General features: G+C 45.9%; 2 protein-coding genes across 7 annotated transcripts; one reads left to right on the forward strand and one right to left on the reverse strand.

Annotated features, from left to right (window-relative positions):
- The first annotated feature begins 177 nt into the window (after positions 1-177).
- LOC148160577 (uncharacterized) lies at positions 178-7576 on the forward strand. The gene is made up of 22 exons (XM_088003759.1): positions 178-257; positions 1480-1520; positions 1604-1687; positions 2026-2121; positions 2274-2349; positions 2436-2663; positions 2764-2998; positions 3071-3130; positions 3482-3766; positions 3851-3950; positions 4274-4334; positions 4534-4773; positions 4860-5094; positions 5169-5231; positions 5311-5580; positions 5673-5709; positions 5922-5991; positions 6179-6418; positions 6490-6709; positions 6787-6840; positions 6918-7202; positions 7351-7576. The coding sequence occupies exons 2-22, from the start codon at positions 1507-1509 to the stop codon at positions 7425-7427; spliced, it is 3030 nt and encodes a 1009-aa protein (XP_087859885.1). The 5' UTR covers positions 178-257; positions 1480-1506; the 3' UTR covers positions 7428-7576.
- Positions 7577-8063: 487 nt separating this feature from the next.
- Positions 8064-20160, reverse strand: lrrfip1b (leucine rich repeat (in FLII) interacting protein 1b). Of its 6 annotated transcripts, XM_088003766.1 has the most exons (17): positions 19096-20160; positions 17865-17951; positions 16854-16871; positions 16737-16784; positions 16218-16262; positions 16086-16136; positions 15658-15735; positions 15506-15541; positions 15301-15426; positions 15031-15201; positions 14863-14955; positions 13067-13187; positions 10185-10234; positions 9990-10101; positions 9837-9916; positions 9649-9753; positions 8064-9578 (listed from the first exon to the last, which is right to left on the reverse strand). In XM_088003766.1, exons 1-17 carry the CDS (start codon positions 19183-19185, stop codon positions 9468-9470), a joined length of 1422 nt encoding a protein of 473 aa, XP_087859892.1. In that variant the 5' UTR covers positions 19186-20160; the 3' UTR covers positions 8064-9467. The 6 variants fall into 6 exon arrangements, with proteins under 6 accessions (XP_087859892.1, XP_087859889.1, XP_087859888.1 ...); XM_088003763.1 differs by lacking the exons at positions 15658-15735; positions 16086-16136; positions 16218-16262; positions 16737-16784; positions 16854-16871 and adding exons at positions 14032-14124; positions 14446-14538; XM_088003762.1 differs by lacking the exons at positions 17865-17951; positions 19096-20160 and having other exon boundaries at positions 16737-17815.
- Between the last annotated feature and the right edge of the window lie 121 nt (positions 20161-20281).

Consider the following 20281-nt stretch of genomic DNA (forward strand, 5'->3'; position numbering starts at 1 on the left):
ATTTCATCTAATAACTGATCAATAAATGATCAGATCATAACTGATCAATAAATGATCAGATCATATCTCTCAGGTCGTTTCAGCCTCTGGATTTTCTCTCTCCTGCAGGGAGGAGCTGAAATGAACGGTGACTTCCTGGGAAGTCAACATTCAGGTTTCAGAGACCGAGTGGCTCAGTCCAAGTCTACTGCAGCAGAGAGCGGCTCCGGGTTCTACTGGGTCGACTGGTGGACGGACTGGGAGGACAGCTCACCACTGTAAGTGTTTGAGCCGATGAGTGCCGTTTGTTTCAGTGCATTCTGGGATGTGTAGTTTTGGACCTGCAGCTCCTTGTTGCTATAGACTGGTTGCCAGATTTCTGTCGTCTCGGCAGAGGAAGAATGGTTCTGTGGTGTGATGAAGATCGCCAGCAGAGCATCATCTTCATCATAAAGGATTTTACTACTGCGGTTCTGAGTTTTTAGCTGGAACTCAGAGATTGATTTCACACCAGAACCCGTCCAGAATCCGTCCAGAACCCTCTTCCTTCCTGATCCGTCCTGTCAGGTTTTTACTTTATGTCAGTTTGGAAACCCAGACCAATCAGAAACGTTGAAATATTGTTTGTTTGGTTCTGATCCGGGGTCTTTGAGCATCCAGAGGTGAAATCTGATTATTTTTCTTATGGGTGAATCACATCTCTGTTGCTGCTCATTCCTGCAGCTCATTATGCAGATGAAAGTGTAGCAGATTTAACAATAGGAAGAGCTGAGTCATCAGAAGAACAAAGGCAGGATCAGGGAGCGGCTGCTGCTCAAATGAAATGAAAATATTTTCTATGGAAATAAACTAAAAACTATTTGAGTTCATCAAGTGAAAACGGAGCCAGGGACGCTAAGCTAACTGTCAGTATTATTATTACATGTAGAAGTTAATATTCTTTGTTATACTGGTTTGGAAAATAATTGTGAAAATCACATTTTATTCTTGCTCCTCTTTATGGCGCCCCCAGACTGCAGGCGCCCACAGCAGAGTTAAAACCTGAATTGTTTTAACTCTGCTGTTGACTCTCTATGTGAGCTCAGTGTTTAGCTGCAGTTGGTTCATGTGGAGCGCAGGAAAGTTCTGCAGAAGGACGATCTGATCCCATATTGCCGAAGTCCGACTCGGGGAGTTTTCAGGAATAAATCTTGAGTGGTGTTGATGTGCTTCAAGGAAACAGAGCAATTAGACTAAATTAGCTGCATTTCCTCAGAAGTGAACATTCAGGTTCTGCTGCTGATGGGGATTAGCATGAAGCTAACTGGTGTAGCCTGACTTTAACCCTTAGTGTGCTCTGAAGTCAGGAGTTTAACCTGTGAGGTTCTGAAGAGAATCAACCAGCACCAGTTAAACATCTGTTACTGGTTGCTTACTGTAGTTCAGCTCCAAGGCGCCCCTAGAGGCCAGAGAGCAGAACTGCAGCAGTAATTAAAGGAGGTGATGCTGTTTGTCCTGCAGGAGAACTTCAGGATCACAGATCTCAGGATGCAGGAGAAGAGGTGGATGACCCTCCCATCATTTCCTCACAATATCTCAGGATTTGACTACACCGTCTCCATCACGTTGTTCTCATGTGTTCCAGGAAGAAGCAATCAGCAGGACGTCAACCCAGCAAACCGGCCGCTAAGAGCTCCTCAGCATGTCCCTCCTGGTGTTGTCCTTTTCAGTAAGCAGTCCCGTTTCAGGAGCAAGAGCAGTTTTTTTACTTTCAGTTTTCTTTTTTTAATTTTTGAAATTATGATGCTGCAAACAAAAAAATTCAGCGAACCAGCACAGACATATCTCAGTTAATTGGCACCATAGTTCATTTGATTTGTGGGCTGGCTAGTTGACCTTTGATGACCTCTGGAAACATTTCTTAACGTCTTTAAAATGACAGTGCCACAAATGTTGGACACCGTTTTCATTCAATGTGACTCAGAGTCGGAAGCTGCAGATTCATCGTCACTCAGCAGAGATAAACGTTTTGATGGATATTCATCTGAAACATTTCCTGATTCTCAGGAGAGCAGAACTTCATGAACCTGAACGTATCCAGTCACCTGGACTCCAGAGTGAAGTTAAAGCTAAAGTTGCTAACACGGCTTCGCTCCTTCAGGGGTAAGCTGGGATTATTTCTTCCTGTTTTCATCCATGCCTCGCTCCAAAGTGTTTTACAGTTTGGTATTTCTGTCTGTTTTCACTGTTTATAAAGGAATAAAAGCTCAAATAAAGTCCATGTTAGTCAAACTTAAACCTTCTGTCTCTTCTAGTTTTGTTCAAAAGATCTGTACTGAAGACCAGGCGGACTTCTGGCCCTCAGTTTGTCCTCCAGGGGATAAAAATGCTGTAAGTTTTCATCTTTGTTTCTAAACAAGAGAATCTGGAGTTATCCGTGTTGTTTCAGTATCAACCCTGTTGGTTTATTTTGAAAGGAATCAAAGCTTTGGCTGAAGAAGACCTTGGAAAAGTTGGACAACAGGGAGCTGAGATATTTCCACTGGTTCCTGCAAACTGCAGACGATGTTAAACCAATCAGAAGGAGTCGCCTGCAGCATGCTGACAGACTGGACACAGTCGACCTGATGCTCCAAACGTATCCCAAAAACTTTCAAAAGGTCACCCAGAAGATTATGGACAAGGTCAACAGTCGTAGAAAACATGTAAATACAACGTCTATAAATACAGCTGCATAAACTATGAAGCATTAAGTTCAGTCTGGTTGATTTTCTCAGTGAACTGTTCATTTCTTCCTCTATCCAGGGGGTTCATAACTGGGTTCTGGACTCCCTGGACAATCTAGACGACAAACAGCTGAAGTACTTCCACTGGTTCCTGCAAACGGCAGACAAATCCAAGGACGGCTTCAAACCCATCAAAAAGAAGGACCTGGAGGACGCAGACAGACTGGACACATCGGATCTGATGGTTCAGACGTATGACACAAACACCAAGGAGGTCACAGAGAAGATCCTGAAGAAGATCAAGAACAACAAAGGTCTGTAAACGTCTCACAGATCATCAACTGACTGGATCATCGTTGATATCGACTCTTTATTGGCTCCAACAGGCAAAGACATACCAGAAGCTGAGGAGCAGATGAAGCCATCTTCTCCAGCTGAAGCAGAAAGTAAGAGTTCATGATGTGAAGTGGTTGGAGTTTAGTTAGGATGCAGATATGATGGAGGGTCAGGATGAAGAGCAGCAGTTCAGTTTTACAGCTGCTTAGAGAGACGGCCCCAGTTTCCTGACAAACACAGACACAGCTGAGTATCATCAGCATAGCGGTGGTTTGAGACGCCGTGTTGTCAGATGTTCTGACCCGGTCAGGGTTTGTAGAAGGAGTCCAGGTACTGAGCCTTGAAGGACTCCAGTGGTGAGACCAGGAGAGTCTCCTTCCTGTGATCCTAACCCATCAGATCAGGGAATCTTCAACATGTTTGACGACATTCACTGAGTTCCTTTTCCTTCCGTCCTGTAGAGAAAGAAGTCTCCAAGGTTCTGGAGGAGTTTGTTAAGAAAGCTCCAAATGAAACCCTGACCCGGCTGTCAGAGGCTCTAGCAGCAGACGGTGTGTTGAAGTCCTCTGAGAAGCAACACATCCTGGAGAAGAACCACACCAGAGGAAACAGAGCGAGCTGCCTTGCTGACACAGTGATGGATAAAGGAACTGCTGCCTGTAAGAAGATGATCCACCACCTTCAGGCTGTTGATGCTCCACTGTCCTCCAAGCTGGGCTTGTCCTCTGGTCCAGTTGTTCAGCAAGGTGAGTTCTGCTGGCAGTTCAAGGGTCTACATCTAAACATCCTGAGCTTTGTGATCTTACATGATGTTTCCAATTGTCTATCAGGTCAAAGTTCACAGGAACTCAAAACCAAACCAGTATCAGAACCAGGACTTGTTTGTAAACCGACCATTCAACAACTCCTTTCTCTTAAACCTTACCAGAAGTAAGTTTTCACAACATTCCTGAGAAACTATTGAGCTTTTGTCAAGTTTTACATTAAACTAGTGGCACATGAATTAAGATTTAAATCAATATATCTATTGATCCAATAACTGTTACCTCATGCAGACCTTTCACTCACCTCTGGATACTTATAAGAAAGTATCCAGATGTAGTTTAGGAATCTAACTCACACTCATTTACATGTCCTAAGCTGGTCTATTTAGGGGCTGGAACAAGATTTAATCTGCAAGGTTTTTCTTCTGTCACTGATATTTCCATAAAAGTGAACCTTCACTGATGTTAGTTTCATCATTTGACCCAAAGACCTGTCGATGACGAGAAGGAAGTCTGGCAGCAGATCTGTCCTGAAGGGGACAACGATGCTGTAAGTCACCATTCAATGTCTCTGAGTTTGATGTCTGAGGTTTGACAAAGTCCTGTAAGGTTGATAGTGATGGTCAGACTCTGGAAACAGTTTTTCTTCACTTGTCTTAGAAGATACTTTGCAAACTGCTATTCATATAGTCTTTTGTGGCCAAAATCCTGGTAGCTATTGATGTCATTTATCCACTTTACTTAAAAAGGACATCAAGCAGTGGTTGAAGGAGCATCTCGAGGATCTGGACAGCAGGGAGATGAAGTACTTCCACTGGTACCTTCAAACCGCGGACAAGTCCAAGGATGGCTTCAAGCCGATCAAGAAATCCCGCCTGGAGCATGCAGATAGACTGGACACGGTGGACCTGATGGTCCAGATCTACACCAACACCACCAAGATGGTGGCACAGAAGATTTTCAAGAAGATGCATAAAGACAAAGGACATGTAAATATACTTTTACTGTATTTCATACCAGAGTCAGTATGAGCTCAGTGGTTGGATTCTAACTAAATCTATTCCAACACTGGCAGGACTATAAAGATTGGCTTCTGGACACTTTGTTAGAGCTGGACGACAAGGAGATGAAGCACTTCCACTGGTTCCTTCAAACTGCGGACAAGTCCAAGGATGGCTTCAAACCAATCAAAAAGGGTCAACTGGAGGACGCAGACCGGCTGGACACGGTGAACCTGATGGTCCAGACGTACGCCTCAAACACCAAGACGGTCACAGAGAAGATCCTGGAGAAAATTAAGAGCAATAAAGGTCTGACAGATGGGAGGAAATGCTTGAAACATCAGACCAACTTCCTGCTAAACATTTATTCTGGTTCCCAACAGACAAAGGTCTTCCTGAGGTGGAGGAGCAGATTCCTCCAACGTCTCCAAATGAAAGTACATCTGGTATGTTCATCAGAATCTGGCCTTCATCGTAAAGTTTCCATCAAATAACTCAGTGATGTCCTTGTGTTTCTGCCCACAGAGAAAGTGCTCACCAGGATGCTTAATGACTTTGTGGAGAAGGTACCAAAAGAAACGTTATCACAGCTCATGGAGGCTCTCATGACTGGCAAGACCCTGATGTCATCAGAGAAGGAGACCATCCTTCAGAACCACACCAGGGTCAACATGGCCAGCTGCTTCGTTGACATTGTGATGGAGAAGGGAACCGACGCCTCCAAAGAGCTGATGAACCGTCTTCAAACCATCAACCCTCGCCTGTCCTCTGAGCTGCATTCACCTTCTACCCCAGGTTAGTCTGCACCTTTCTAAAAACAGCTGCTTTGACTCTCCTCAGTCCTGGGGTTGAAGCTAAACACCGTCTTATTTTTTAAATATCTCCAGGTCACAAGTCTTTCAAACAGCTCTTCACTAGTAAGAAGTAAGTTCTTCAAGTTCTTCACCAGATTCACCAACATTCTTACCCAATCATCCATCTAAACCAATCTGGTTCATTTGGTCCATGGATCTGAAACTTTAAAAGCTTCCTGAAAACTATTCCTGATGCCCAAAGTTCAGCGGTCATGTTGGTTGGGCTATGGTTGATCACTCTGTAACCGTCATCCTATTTTCTTCTAATCTTATGATCCAAAGAACGAGGGAGATGACGAAGGAACAGGAGGAATGCTGGCGCCTGATCTGCCCTCCAGGAGATAAAGATGCTGTGAGTCATTTACCTTCAAACCGTCTGTCCCTCTGTTGTCCTCAGCACAAATGTCTTTCTGAGGAAGATAAATGGTTGGAACTGGCTCTGATCATCATCTAGACATTAAGAGTTCAGGTTCAGTCCATGGTCTATGTCCTCTAACCGTTCCTAACATAATGAGCCTTAAGTACATTTTTCTTTTCAGGATTTGAAGCGTTGGTTGAAGAAAACTCTGGAGGATCTGAAGAACAGGGAGGTGAATTACTTCCACTGGTACCTGCGGATTGCAGACGACACCAAAGACGGGTTCAAACCAATCAAAAGGTACCGTCTGAAGCACGCAGACAGACTGGACACATTGGACCTGTTGGTGCAGATGTACCCTGGAAAGGTGAAAGAGGTCACAGAGAAGATCCTGGAGAAGATCAAAACCAACACGGCACAGGTAGCCAGAGTAACGGCTAGTCTGGGTGATGAGAAACGTGATTGTTAAGCTCCTCATGTTGTGGTTTGCAGCACTGGATCCTGGAAATGTTTGTGGACATGGGGGACCAGGACCTTAAATACTGCCAGATGTTACTGCAGGGCACCGACAAGCTGAAGCACGCCTCCCTGAAGAGGGGTCCTCAGGCAGAGGGGCAGGAAGTGGACACCATGAACCTGATGATGCAGATGTACAACTCAGACCAGAGAGAGATGCTAGAGAGAACTCTGAATGAAATCCAGGAGACTTCAGGTCTGTCACATTTACAGACATCGTTCATAACCTGACAGTAACCTGCTGATCTAACGCCTCATCTTCATGACCAACAGAACTACCTGAAGTCGAGGACCAGGACAACCCAGCTTCTCCAACAGCTCTACGAGGTTTGTGTTTGGTTCGTGTTCGGACCCACAGGAACACCTTCCATCAAATTCCCACTATCTGTTTATTTATGTTGCAGCAAAGAAAATGAAGAGCATGCTGCTTGACTTTATCAAGAAAGTGTCCAATAAAACGTTGGAGCAGCTGCTGAAGGACCTGGTAGCGGACAAGGTGCTCACTGCGTCAGAGAGAAAATCAGTGGTGGAGAAGAACCACACCAGAGTGAACAAGGCCAGCGGCCTGGTGGAGATCCTGAAGGAGAAAGGAACAGAAGCTTGTCAGAAGATGATCAGCCTTGTTGAAACAATGGATCCTCCACTTTACGCCAAACTGGGTTCTTCCCAGAGCCCCAATTTCCAACAAGGTGAGTCCAGAACCGAACGCCACACCTGCTACTGGTGACCCAGATGATTGAGTCTGGCAGGAAACCAGGAATGAATGAATTAACTCAATTATTGTGCTATACAGCTTGCCATACTGAAACTGTCGGTGTTTATCTCCTGATTTGTTAGAGCTGCTCCAGATGCTAACCTTCAACCTGAAGGAGGATGAAGGACCAGAGGAAGAGGAAGAGGAAGAGGACAAATAAACAGAACATGGGATTGGTCATATTGAGGAGCAACTGAAGATTCAACTTCCTGTTTCTAGATTTATAAACTTTGACGGTGTCCTGTTTTGTCCACCACTGTTCAGTTTTACATGTTGGACCTTTAACTAAAATTACAGCTGTTATTTTCAGATGTTTCCCTGCTTCTTTACTGACGCTGTTATAAGTCTGTTTAATGAACTGATAACATTAAATCTATATATGTTTTAACATGGCAGTGCAGCAGTACAGTCAGGCTTCATCTGATTCACTTTGCTGTGAGAAACCTGAACAATCAGAACCAAAGAGTTTAAATACAGAGAAGTGATGAGATGGAAACCAGGTGAGTCCAATTAGAGGAAACCAGAACAGCTGAGGACAGAGGAGAGCAGGAAACACAACCAAAAATACATTTTATGGTTTCTTTTAAGGTTTAACTTTAGCTGTCTTATGATGTAATCATTCTGCTTCTTTTAATAATCCGTCTTTTGCACTTTTCACTAGACAGAATAAAATGACAGATTTAAATCCTGGTTGTTTATCTAAAAGAAAAGAGCAGCAGTGAGGACGGTAATAATATTTATAACTAAAAGCAGAAAATGAAACTCAACATGGAATCAGTTCACAGCTTCACGTCTCTCCAACTGAAACGTTTTATTTTTCACAATAAATAGCAGTGAATCTAAAATGTTTGAACCTTCGTCATGACGATGGATTTACTGGGATTAATTTGTTAAGGTTCTGCGCTGTGATTGGCTGTCAGTCAGCTGTGTTGGGTCGGTTCTGTTCAGCTCCACGATCAGAACCCTTCATTCACCTAAAGCTGCTGATGTTACATCCTGGCTGTCAGGTAACATCCAATCAGGTGAGTCCAGAGGCCACGCCCCCTGTGTTTCCTGAACAGAAAAGTGGGCGGGGCTACATTCCCTGATGGTCCAAACTGGTTCTGTCCGGACCGGTTGAGTTTCAAAGACGTTTGTCACCAAGTTCCACTTCTAGCCTGGAGTTCATCCACTTCCAACAATAAGCAAGGATGAGCCAACAGAAGTGTTTGAAAAATAAAACAAGTCAAAAAGATGAAGAACTACTAAACTAATAACTGGTTAAAACCGCCTGTCCAGTCTGTGAGAAGAAACAACTAAAATCAGACAAAACAAGACAGAAATGAGATAACGGCAAGGTTTCAGCAAGAAAAAAGGAGGAGAAAAACACAGAAACCAAAATATTAACTAAATCTGCAGAGTCCAGACCAGTTTGACCCGGTTTGATCTGGTTTGTGAGAAAAAACAAACTGAAATCAAATAAAATAAGTCAGAAATGGGATGACAACATTTCAGCAGAAAAAAAAACAGAAGAAAACACAGAAACTAAAATATAAACTGACTCAAAGGGTCCAGACCAGTTTGATCTGGTTTGTGATGAAGAACTAACTAAAATGATATAAAATAAGTCAGAAAAAGGCTAAACGATATTCCAGAAAGAAAACATAAAAACAGAAGAGAAAAACAGAGAACAAAATATAAACTGTAAAGGTCCAGACCGGTTTGAAACAGTTTGAACAAGTTTGATCTGGTTTGAACTAGATTGAACCGGATTGAAGCAGTCAGTGAGGAGAAACAGAACCACTGAACTGGGATCAGTTTCAGAGTAACTTTGGTTCCTCCAACAACCAATCACAAGATGCCATGGTCTACAGTTACCATGGTTACCAGCTGCTGCGGGGCAGAGCCCTGGAGGCGGGCCTGGATCAGAGCAGAGAGGGGGCGGAGCCTGAGAGCCGTTTCGGATTATTTGTCTACTAGAACCTGACCGGATCAGAACCAGACCGGATCAGAACCTGCTCTCTCTGGACTGATGTGCTGACGGCTGGAGATGATTGTGATCAGAAGGATTCAGAAAAGGAAACATTTTGGACGATCCTGCGCATCCTGTCTCAGCTTCAGCTCCTCCACCACCTGGTCCTGATTGTCTTCGGTTCACGAGTGTCTCTGAAATGTTCTGGACCTGGCCCGGCGGTCTGAAGACCCGGCCCAGGACGGAGCTTCACTGCTGGGCCAGCAGTGCGTTCCTGTTGGCCTTCATCTTCTCCAGACGCTTGGACAGGTGGCTGTTGCTGACCTCCAGCTCCTCGATGCGGTCCAGAGCCGAGCGGAGCTGGAAGGAACCGTACGTTTTTAACCAGAACCGGTCCGCACAGAAAACCAACCTAAGGGGGCACTCTCACCTCTCTCTGCAGTCTTCTCTTCTCCACCTTCAGCTCATCTTCAATCTTCTCTGCGTTCTCAGACGCTGACTTGTAGCGACACACCTGACCCTCAAGGCGCAGCACCTGAAGACAAAACGCCGTCCAGGTTCAGACTGACGGCTGGAGAAGCCGAGTGAAAATGAACCGATGGAAACATGAAGGCTCACATTTTGCTCCAGAGTTGTGACTTCCTGCTCAGATTTCACCAACTTGAACTTGAGTTCGCTGATCTGTCTGTTAGCGTCTCCTGGTGGAAACCAAGCAGAGGAATCACGATCGATCCTGCAGCGGATCAACACCAGACCTGGTCAGGAACTCACTCTGCAGGTCCAGCAGATGAGGGTCTATGCCGTTCTCCTGGGGGTTCTGCCCTGGGTTCTGGACTCCATCCACCCCGTTCCTCTGATCCAGCTGAGACTGGAGAAGTCTGACCTGAACATTAACAGATTAACGTTATTTTCTAGAAGATGTTTCAGCCTTTTTAGACTTTAAACCAAAAGGTTTCCAGATCGAACCTGATCCCGTAAACCTTCTCTGTCATCAAACAGTTTCTTCATCCGCAGCTCTGAAACGAAACAGAGAGCAACAATCAACGACTTCCCTGAACTCCCAGTGAGCTCAACCTGAAGGTCCAGGAGGTGAGATGGTCAACTGCAGCCCGGGAGTCAAAGAACCATCTGGAGCAAACCAAAGAGGACCAACAGCACAGCTCTGAGGAACGCCACTGATTAGCTTAAGATTCACTGGATGGAGATCTGGACCCTCATGGTGGAGATAATCAGCTGGTGAAGTGATCATTATCTCCAATTTGATTTAATTAACATTAATTACATCAATTATGGTGAATTATAAAGAATTAACTTTTAATCATTTCATTTCAACTTCTCATGATTTCTGATGTGATCTGGAGACACGGAGCAGGAAGTCAGCTTACCCTTCAGGTGTGGAGAACATCATCTACTGATGACTGGAACAAAACCACCAAAACACAGAACTCCAGGATTCAGATAAACATTTATTACCAGATATGAAAACTTTTCTATCCTCATATTTCAGGAACACATCTTCTCAGTAGGAACTTACATGTTATACTCAGAAGATTAGTCATTCCAAATCATTCAAAGCTACCTTCTCATCAGTCACTCCAAACCTTCATTGGTTAGTCCACACATTTAGATTTCCAGATTCTAACGCTTGATGTGAGTCTCTGCTTTCTTCTGGCTCTAACCAGAACTACCAGTCAACATGTTTCTTCTAACATAAACATTTGAACATGAATGTGTTCAATGTTCATGAAGACCAGCAGCAGAGGGCGCTCCTGAGCTCATGAAATATTGCAATCTGTGTTGTCATTTTTCCTGCTGTCCAATCCGGATTCTTCATGTTCTGTCTCTGGTTCCATGGTGCCCAGCGATGGAGCGATAACCTGGACCTCAGCCTCCATGGTGGATCGGTTCTGTTGCTGTGGTGGAAGCAGTTGGACCTCCTCTTCTTCATCAGCCTCCTCACAGCTGTCCATGTCTCCAACCGACAGCTCCTCAACAGAACCAACACTGGACCGATCCAGCCACCGTCCCTCCTGGAGGCCCACCAGAGCCAGCTCAGGAACAGCCATTGCTCTGATTTCTTCAGCGGTCACCTCCATGAACCTCTTGAGTCCTCCTGAGGAACTTTGTCCAACACTGGAGTGTGCTGATGAAGGGCGGTTCCCTCTGAACTCCTTTGAGTCTTTGGCAGAAGTCAGAACATGGGTTTGACTGTCAGGCGTGGAGTCTGTTGAGTTCTTGTAAGATTCAGAAAAGTGTGACTCAACAAAAACAAAGTCTCCAGATATGCTTTTTAGAGAACCAGGTGGACTGGCTTCAGACTCAGCGTTCAGCTGTACATCTCTTGGGCTGGACGTTATCTCTCTTTCGTCATTGGTGGTAGACTGATCATGACAAGTTGAACAAACTCTGCTTGAGGAACCAGGTGGGTCCTCCATCTTTTCTCTGGCTGAACTGACTCTTGGTGATGAAGAACGTCCAGCCAGATGTCTTTCTTCACATCCAGGACCTTCTGCGGTTTCTCTGGTTAGGCTTGTCAGAAGCCATTTGGAGAGTCTGGTTCCCCTCAGTGGCCACACTGATTCATGTGCACCTCTATCATTCAGACAGGACTCACGTCCTGCTCTGTTCCTTAGTGTGTTCTCCAAATCTGAGATCCAGTGGTGGAGACACATCAGGATTTCTGAGAAGATTCTTGAAATTTCTACCACAAACCCTGGTTTATCCTCTAGTCCTTGGAGCAAATCTTGAACATTCATCTCCAAGCTGGTCCACATTTCTTCTGGAACAAAGGGGGGTGTTCTCTTTGGGCTTTCAGGGCAAGCTTTGTGTACCTCAGCAGCTCTTTGGAGTGGTTCTCCAATGCTTTGGTTCTCAGGAGATGTGAAATGTACTTTGGTTTCTGGACTGGCTTCAGTCCTCCTGACGAAGCCTTCTTCACCACCTACAGCCTCAACATTTGACTTGTTGGACTCTGCTGCAGCTTTAAGGCTGGGACCTTCTTCACTGAAACCTGAAACGTCATCTTCCGCATTCCTGTCTTCATCTTGACTTTGGGAATCCAGATCTGAAGTACTCATATGCTTTTGTTCAAAATTTGTTTCAGAGGAAGATTCACTTTGCAGAGCCAAAGAGGCATCCTGCTTTACCGCCTCCTCAGATGGAGAGTTCAGTTTCTCAGCAGCTGAAAGGCCCAGCACCATGGCTCTGTTATCCAGGATAATATCTTTAGCAGGTCGCGGTGGAACAAGTCTGGACCTGAGGACTTTGTGAGCTGGATCTTCTTTGCTAGGCTGTTTCTTTTTTGCCTCATTTCCATCCGTTCTGACAGGAAGCTTCTTTGGCCGATTCTTTTCACCTGCCTTGCTCCGTGTTTGTCGGTTTCTGCCTGGATGTTTCTCAGTTGGGTTTTGTCTTTCTCTGGACGGTTTGGTTTGGTCGCTCACCGAGATCACGTTCTGTGGCAGCGACCTCTTCTTGTGTTTGGGGACATTTTGAGGAGTTCTGCTGCCATCTGCTGGCTTCTGCTGTGAAGCCTTCCCTGAAAGATCATGAAGAGACGTTGGAAGACCAAACAGAGTCGACATTCAGGAAGGAAAGCAGAAAGTAGGAGATTAACCGAGTTGATAAAAAAAGGAGGATCACAGAGGAATTACAGGAGAACAGTAGCTCAGGTGTTCTTCAGGATGAGGCCCACAAGTTAACGAGCTGATTGAAAACCAAACATGCTCAGGTCAATCATCGACTTCATGCACTCTAGTCTCCTGTCCAGAAGTGATGATTAAAGGAAATCAAAGGTTTGGTTAGATGTCTGAAAGTTTTAGTAAAATGAACCAATTACTCCTTCCTACCGAGCATGCTCTCTCTCCCGCTGTGAGGCGAGTCCTCGGCCAATCGGGAGGGAGATTCCTCCTCAGTCTGGTCTGCATCACCGTTGGTGGTGGTGTCAGGAGAGACGACCACTCCATGGTTCTGTTGGGCAGAGAGTCGTAACTTGGTAACTTTCAGGTTTCTGTCTCCTTCGTGGCTTAATAGAGAAACGTCTGTAAAACTTCTGCGCAGACTCTGACCAAGCTCAGAGCCAATGTGACGTCTCAAAGGGGTCCGCAATTCCAGTCCTCAAATCCCACTGTCCGATAATTTTTGAATGCAACCCTGCTCTGAAACACCTGAATGAAATGAATGGGTTATGGCCAGGCCCTTGAAAACTTAATGACATACCAAGAAGAAATTCCACTTATGATTAAGCAGGGATCCATCCAGAAGTTGCAGACCAGTGGCATCTGAGGATTGGATGCAAGACCTCAGGCGTACGACAGACATCCAAACTGAGTCCACCTCAAGTACGCATGTCCTCTATGGGGGTAATGGGTTCCTGTCTAAATCTGGGGTGGAACCCTTGAGTTTAGGGAATCTCTACACATAGTCTGCTGTTACAGTGAACTTGTTTTCTACACTGAACTGATTCTTTCAGGAGTGGACTCTTGCAGGGCCACTCCTGAACCTTAATACTAATTTTTTATTGAGCAATTATAGAGCTTTGTTATCGGTTTGTTTAGCTTTTTAAAAGCTTTTCATCATCCGGAAGATACTCTTTGGGTGTATAGCAGGCTAACAATGGGTTTGCTAAAGGCAGCAAGGTTCCACAGTAAGGCCTGTCTCAGGACCCACTGCAACCCCCAGGCTGTTGTTCCTGTGGAAGAGGAACCTTTGGCAGATAGACCAAACAATGGCACTGAAAGAAAACCAGAGGAACTTCATCTCCAGATGTCTGCATCTCTGCAGGGTCAAAGTTGTAGTTGGGTTTTCCCAATACCTTCAGTGAGTCTCGCAGTTGGACCACCTCATCTGTGAGCTGGTCGCGTTCAATCCGAACGATGTCTGAGATTTCTCTGTGGCGCTCTAACGCCTGACGCAGGAAGGAGGTAGTGAAGGAGGTCAGAGAGGAAACAAGGTTAGGAAACAGGAAACGAAGAGGAAAACAGCTTGGAGACGTTTCTCAGAGGCAGAAAACAACCAAACAACCTTCCTTGGTTCTGCTCTGTTCCTGTCAAGTATAGACTGCTCCAAACACGTCTACCACTGATTTAATCACGGTGGCTCTGCACAGATGGTAGCAGAGAGAGGCATCACTCTGGATGCATCTTAAGTCCTGGGGCCAAATGTTCAGAGCGGGACTAGAGGACTGGTTCTGGTTCCTCTGCCTCTGGGAACAAGAGCAGCGTCCTACCGCAATCTTCTTCTCCTTCCACTGCAGAGCTTCCTGCAGGTCAGAGATCTCCTGCCGGTAGCTGCTGCTCTTCTGACGCAGATCAGACACTTCCTGTCCACCAGAGGGCAGCAGAGAGCAGGACAAGGAAGAGGAGGAGGAAGAGCAGGAGGAAGAGGAAGGTCAGGAGCAGAAAACAGGAAGAGTTAGTTTAGATGGAACAAGGCAATGAATCTGAAATGTGTTATGTTAATACAGCAGGATGGAGAAAGTAATCACGCCCTTCGTTGAGTCACTGTGGATGACCTTTGACCCTTTCTTCTCTACAGAACTGATTTCATTCAGAAACAATGGAGGGTTCTCCAGCAGGAACAACCTGGTGAAGGTCAGGCTGCAGGTCAGGGCTTTGACTAGGCCACTCCAGAGAGTGTGTCTCACCGTCAGCAGCTCGTTGGTTTGCCTCAGAGTTTCCTCTGTTTGCTTGAACTGGACCTTCAGGACGCTGTGGGCCTGGCGCTCGCGCTCCAGCTCCTGGAGAGACATCAGACCAAGATCTAACAACACCTTCACCATCGTCATCATCATTATCATCATCATCTTCCTCACCTTGGTGGCGTCGTCCCAGCGGCGCCGGGCCTCCCACAGCAGCTCCTCCACGTCGCTCAGCTCCTCCATCAGGTTCTCCACCTGGAACATCAGCGCTGTCTTGTCGTTGTGCAGCTGAGCGTTGGACACCATGGCCCTGCGGTACTTCTCCTCCGCCTCCGCCAGCGAGTCCTGCACAGGCATGGGTCACATGATCAGTGCTGTTGGTTCTGACCAGACTGGACCGGTTGGGAGTGTCCAGATCTGTGGTCAGGCTGACAGCTGGCGTACCTTCATCTCTCTGATTGAGGCCTCCGTTTCCACGGAGAACGAGGTGTCACAGCTTCCTCTGCGTGACGAGGCTCCGCCCAGCGAGGCCAGAGTGGCGGCGGACAATGTGGACGCCGTCCTGGAACCCTGAGGGAGAGCGAGAGAGAGAGAGGCGCTGAGGACCGCCTCTATCCTGTCTGACCAGCCCAAGGGTCAGTGACCTCACCTTGTCAGTGAACTCCCGGTCCGTCCTCTCCTCCACCTGCACACACACAGAACCTGATCAGTAACCAACCAATCAAATCAATTAATCAGCTTCATCAGCTGCAACTCCCCAGAGAGCCAGCAGAGGGAGCCAGAGGGCGTTAACTCTCTCACCACAGGGCTGGCCCGGGCAGAGCTGGCCCTGGAGGAGGCCCGAGAGCTGGAGGCCAGGAGGCCGCCGTAGTCCGAGGGCTGGGGGAGGAGAAGGGGCAGGAAGGACGAGAGACAAGGAGAGGAAACAAGAAAAGGGAAAGAAATGAAGAATGTGTTAGTGAAGAGGAAAGATGAAGATTATCAGAGCTACAGGGCGATGTTAGAACCAGTTCAGACCAGTTCATACCGGTTCAGACTGGTTCAGACTGGTTCAAACAGCTTTAAACTGGTTCAGTTCTTGCCACTAACAAAACAGGACAAGAAAAAACTAGTTCAGACCGGTTCTGACTAATCTAGACCGGCTCCTTCTCTCAGGCTGCATTCAGAGGAACCGGGCTGGACTCTGGTCCACTGGACCCGGACCTCCAACTGGTTACTGGTCCACTCACCCTGTAGCTGCCCCGGCTGCCCACAGACATTCTCTCCTCATCATCAGAGATCTACAGACAGACAATTACAGGATCACTGTAGCGGAGAGCAAACATAGAAGAAGAAGAAGGAGAAGAAGAAGAAATACAGACCGAGGTGTGTCTCCGAGAGAGACGAGAGTAACGCTCGCTGTCCTCCTGAAAGGCCATGAAGAAGAAACGTGTTAAAGTAGGAGAAGAAGAAGGAGTCTGCAGAAGGTTCACCTGACAGACAATGAGCAGGGCAAACAGCCTGACAGACAACGAGGAGGGGAAATAAAAATGAACTAAAATCAAAGTTACTGTTATAAACAATATTCAAACTGGATGAAAATAAATTAATAAAATTCGAACATCAACTAGAAACACTAATAATATATATTTTGAAATGGAATAAATAAAAAGCAGCAGACATGAATAAAATAACTCAATGATTAAGTGCAGCAGAGCGGAGCATGCAGAGCCCGGATCAGAACCTGGATCAGAACCAGGATCAGAACCTGGATCAGAACCTGGATCAGAACCCTACTGAGCGCGTGCAGAACAGACAACAACAACATGCAGCTCTCGGTAGGCGGCCCGGTTCCACCAGAACCAGGAGAACCGGGACCAACTGGACAGAAGCGGTCCTACCATCCACTGCTCGATGTGACCCCACTTGTTATCCAGACCATAATACTTCTGAGGAGACCAGACCAGAGGGTTAGAGGCAGCTGGGAGAACTGGGAGAACTGGGAGAACTGGACCTACCTTGGTGCTGTGAAACAGCTGCACCAGATGGAGAGGAAGAGGAGGGAGAGGAAGAAACAAGAGGAGGAGGTCAGGCTGGTTCCACTGGATCGGAGCTTTAAAAGTTCTGGATTTAAACTTTTTATCAGTTTTGATGATTTTTGTTTCTTTAATTTCCTGATTTTTTTCTGTTTTTAAGCAGATTTTTCTGTTTTGGATGGTTTGGAAAACCATTTCATTCAAAATTAGATCAATGAATAAGTACTGTTGTTATTGAATAATTAATAAACGCTCCATCTAATAAATAAATATCAACATTCATATCCAATTTGTTGGTTTTCTTTGATCAAAATCAAATTTATCAACTTTTAAAATAATTTCTGGTTAATTTTTCCAAAAAATCAATAAACAGTGAATTTCTTTTTATCCAAATGATATATGTTATTTTTCTGCTGCTTTCAAATTATTTCATTCTGTCTCTCTGCGTTTTCCTTAAATGGTTTTTTTATTAATATTTGATGATTTAATATTTTTCCTTTCTCTGTATTTTTACCTGATTTGTTCCTTTATGTTTTCTCGCAGGTTTTGCTGTAACTTTTCTTTATTTAAGTCTAAAATCAGATTTTTTTTCCTTTCCTCAGATTATTTGGGATTATTTCCTGCAGTTTTTCTCTTATTTATCTCCAGATTATTTTCCAGGTTTCCTGTAGGTTTCCCAGGTTCTGATCCGGGTTCTGTTCCTGTACAAAGTTCTTGTTAATCTGGAGGTAATCTCCTTTGTCTCCATGGTAACCAGAGGGACTGGACCCAGACCCTCCAGAGCCTCCAGAACCTGTTTGGTTTCATCATAAACATTAAAGTTTTATTGAGACTCACCGCAGCAGCTGATCCTGATCCTCTCAGCCTGACCTTTGACCTGCTACCACATGACCCCATCAGCTGCTCTGACCCGTCCTGACAGACTGATCTGTGATCCAATCAGCTGTCGGATCAATAACCCCGACCGGAGCAGATTTCAGAATAAGAGCTCACCTCCTTCTGCTGCCTCTCCAGCTCCTTCATCCGGATCTCGCGGGCCTCGGCTCTGGCGGCCCGCTTCGCCGCCAGCCGGGCCTCAGCCTGCGGGACACACACTCATCCATCAGCAGATATCACCAATCATCAATAATCGATCAAACATCACACTGAAAACAGAAAGAAACTGTTTTTACAAAGGCTGGGTGTGATTACCGCGGCGGCCAGCAGGGGGAGACAGAGCAGCTCCATATTTAAACGTTTTTACACCAAATAAACATTATTTAAATGAATAAATTAACTTTAAACTGAAACGTTTCGTTTATAAATATATTATTTCTTTTAATTCCTGGTGAATTTTATTTATAATGATTTTTGACTCTAGTTTATGTAAAATCTGTTAATTTAACGTTTCCAGTCCTGTGATGAAGATGAAGATGATGATGATGCTGTCTGAGCTGTGGATTATTACTGGAGCTCCACCGGATTACAGCAAGCAGGTCAGACAGTCCCAGTAACAAACCAGTCTGCTGTGGCCGCTCCCAGTAGGTCAGTGGGAGGAGGAGACCCCCGTTAAAGGCTGGTTCTGACTGGATCTGGGTCAGAGACCAGAACCAGCCTGAGGACGGAGAGAACCAGACGGTACCAGCAGGAGGCCGTCAACACAGTCATTACCAATCAGCTTCATTGATACCCAGTTATACCAATAATCAGCTTTATGGAGCTGATGGTGGAGGCCTGAGAGGCTGGACCAACTGGTCATCTACTGGTTCCAGTCTTTGGTTAGACCAACCAGCTGGACACAACTTGGACCCAAATGGTTGGACCCAACTGGTTAGACCAACCTGTTGGACCAACTGACTGGATCTGGTTGGTCCACAGATCCCTTAAAAGTCGTCCAGGTACCACTGACTGTAGGGAGGATGAGACTCCTGGTGGTTCTGGTTCTGGTTCTGACCCTCATGGTCCGTCAATAGACAGGTGACAATTTAATGGATCCAACAGCATCACCTGATGTTCCTCATAAATAACAATAATTATCATGTTAGAGTTTAACTTTGATTCTAAATCATGTTAAATCGTTAGTCACATCTGATCTTATCAATCAGCCTGATTATTATTGATTATCTATTTTATCATTGATCATTCTGTTCATTATTAATCAGCCTGATTATTTCTGATCATTCTGATAATCACCACTCAGCCCATCATGTTTATTGATGATGATGAAGATGATGATGGTGTTTACCTCTCGCGCTATCTGGCTCAGCGCATCCTCCTCCGCAGCCAGCTTGTCCCGGTTCGGAATCCTCTTCCGGCCCGGGCCCTGGGTCCCCATGGTTCCGGATGGCTCTACCTGCAGCCGAGCTCTCCTCAGGTTCGGGGCATGCGGTTCCGGAGGTGCAGCAGTAGGACGGCCCTGTTCCAGTGTTAAACCCGTTGGTTCGGTCACCTTGTCCCGGTTCCGAGTCCTGATGGACCCATCCCTTAGATCTTTACCTGCAGCCGAAATGTCACCTCGGTTCTGATTTTGTCCGGATCACTCAGACCTGTGACCCGGACTCTCCAGAACCCATGATTATCCCGTTTCCTTGTAAAATTATAGGTTCTGTTAGTGCGGTTCGGTGCTGATGGGTCCGTTCTGCCGCTGCAGATGGCGGTTAGCAGCTCCCAGTCAGACCACCGAACCGGACCAGCGTCAGGGTGAGAATCAGAGTCCGGGTTGCTCAGCGGCCCGTCGGCCCGCTAATCCGCCCCCCCGTTCGGGCCGCTGCGGCGGAGCTCCGGCAGCCGAGGGCAGAGCGCCGTGCCGCGGTCAGGTGAGCCGCAGGTGAGCCGCTGCTGCACCGAGAGCGAAGCCCGGAGACACGGATCCACTGCGGAGGAGAGGCGCGGCGCCGCTCCGTCACCGCTACGCAGCTAGCGCGGAGCTCCGGCGCGGCGGAAGTAATCCTACAAATTAAGAGCCCGTAACCCGCGACGATGAGAAAATGAAAACGTAACCACCGGAAACGGAACCAGGGTATTAAAAGGTCATTTTTTCCGACCAAGTGAGGTCTAAAATATTAAAATTGGACGGCGTGTTAGGGCCATTACAGATAGTAAAAAAAAAAAAAAAAAAAAACAATTTCAGTCAAAAAAAATTCAACAATTTTTAGATTCATCTCAGACATTTTCTATAAAAAAATTAGCAAATTTCTGAAAATATCTGAAAAGTCGAAAATTAATCACAAATGTCTGAAGTTTTCTTTTTCAACATTTCAGCTCAGATATACTCAAGTTTTTTCCCCAGAAAATTGGTCCAGTCCAGCAGGTATTCTGACAAACTCCCCTGGTGGTATGCTGTCAGGGGCGACCACATCCCTTCCCTCCCATCATAACCAGTCAGCAGCAGAAGAGAGAAGCAGCATGTTTACAATCATGAGGACAATAAG

The sequence above is a fragment of the Poecilia mexicana genome, unplaced genomic scaffold (assembly GCF_051168715.1).
Source record: "Poecilia mexicana isolate PSO_F unplaced genomic scaffold, ASM5116871v1 scaffold_2, whole genome shotgun sequence".
Classification (NCBI taxonomy): Eukaryota; Metazoa; Chordata; class Actinopteri; order Cyprinodontiformes; family Poeciliidae; genus Poecilia; species Poecilia mexicana.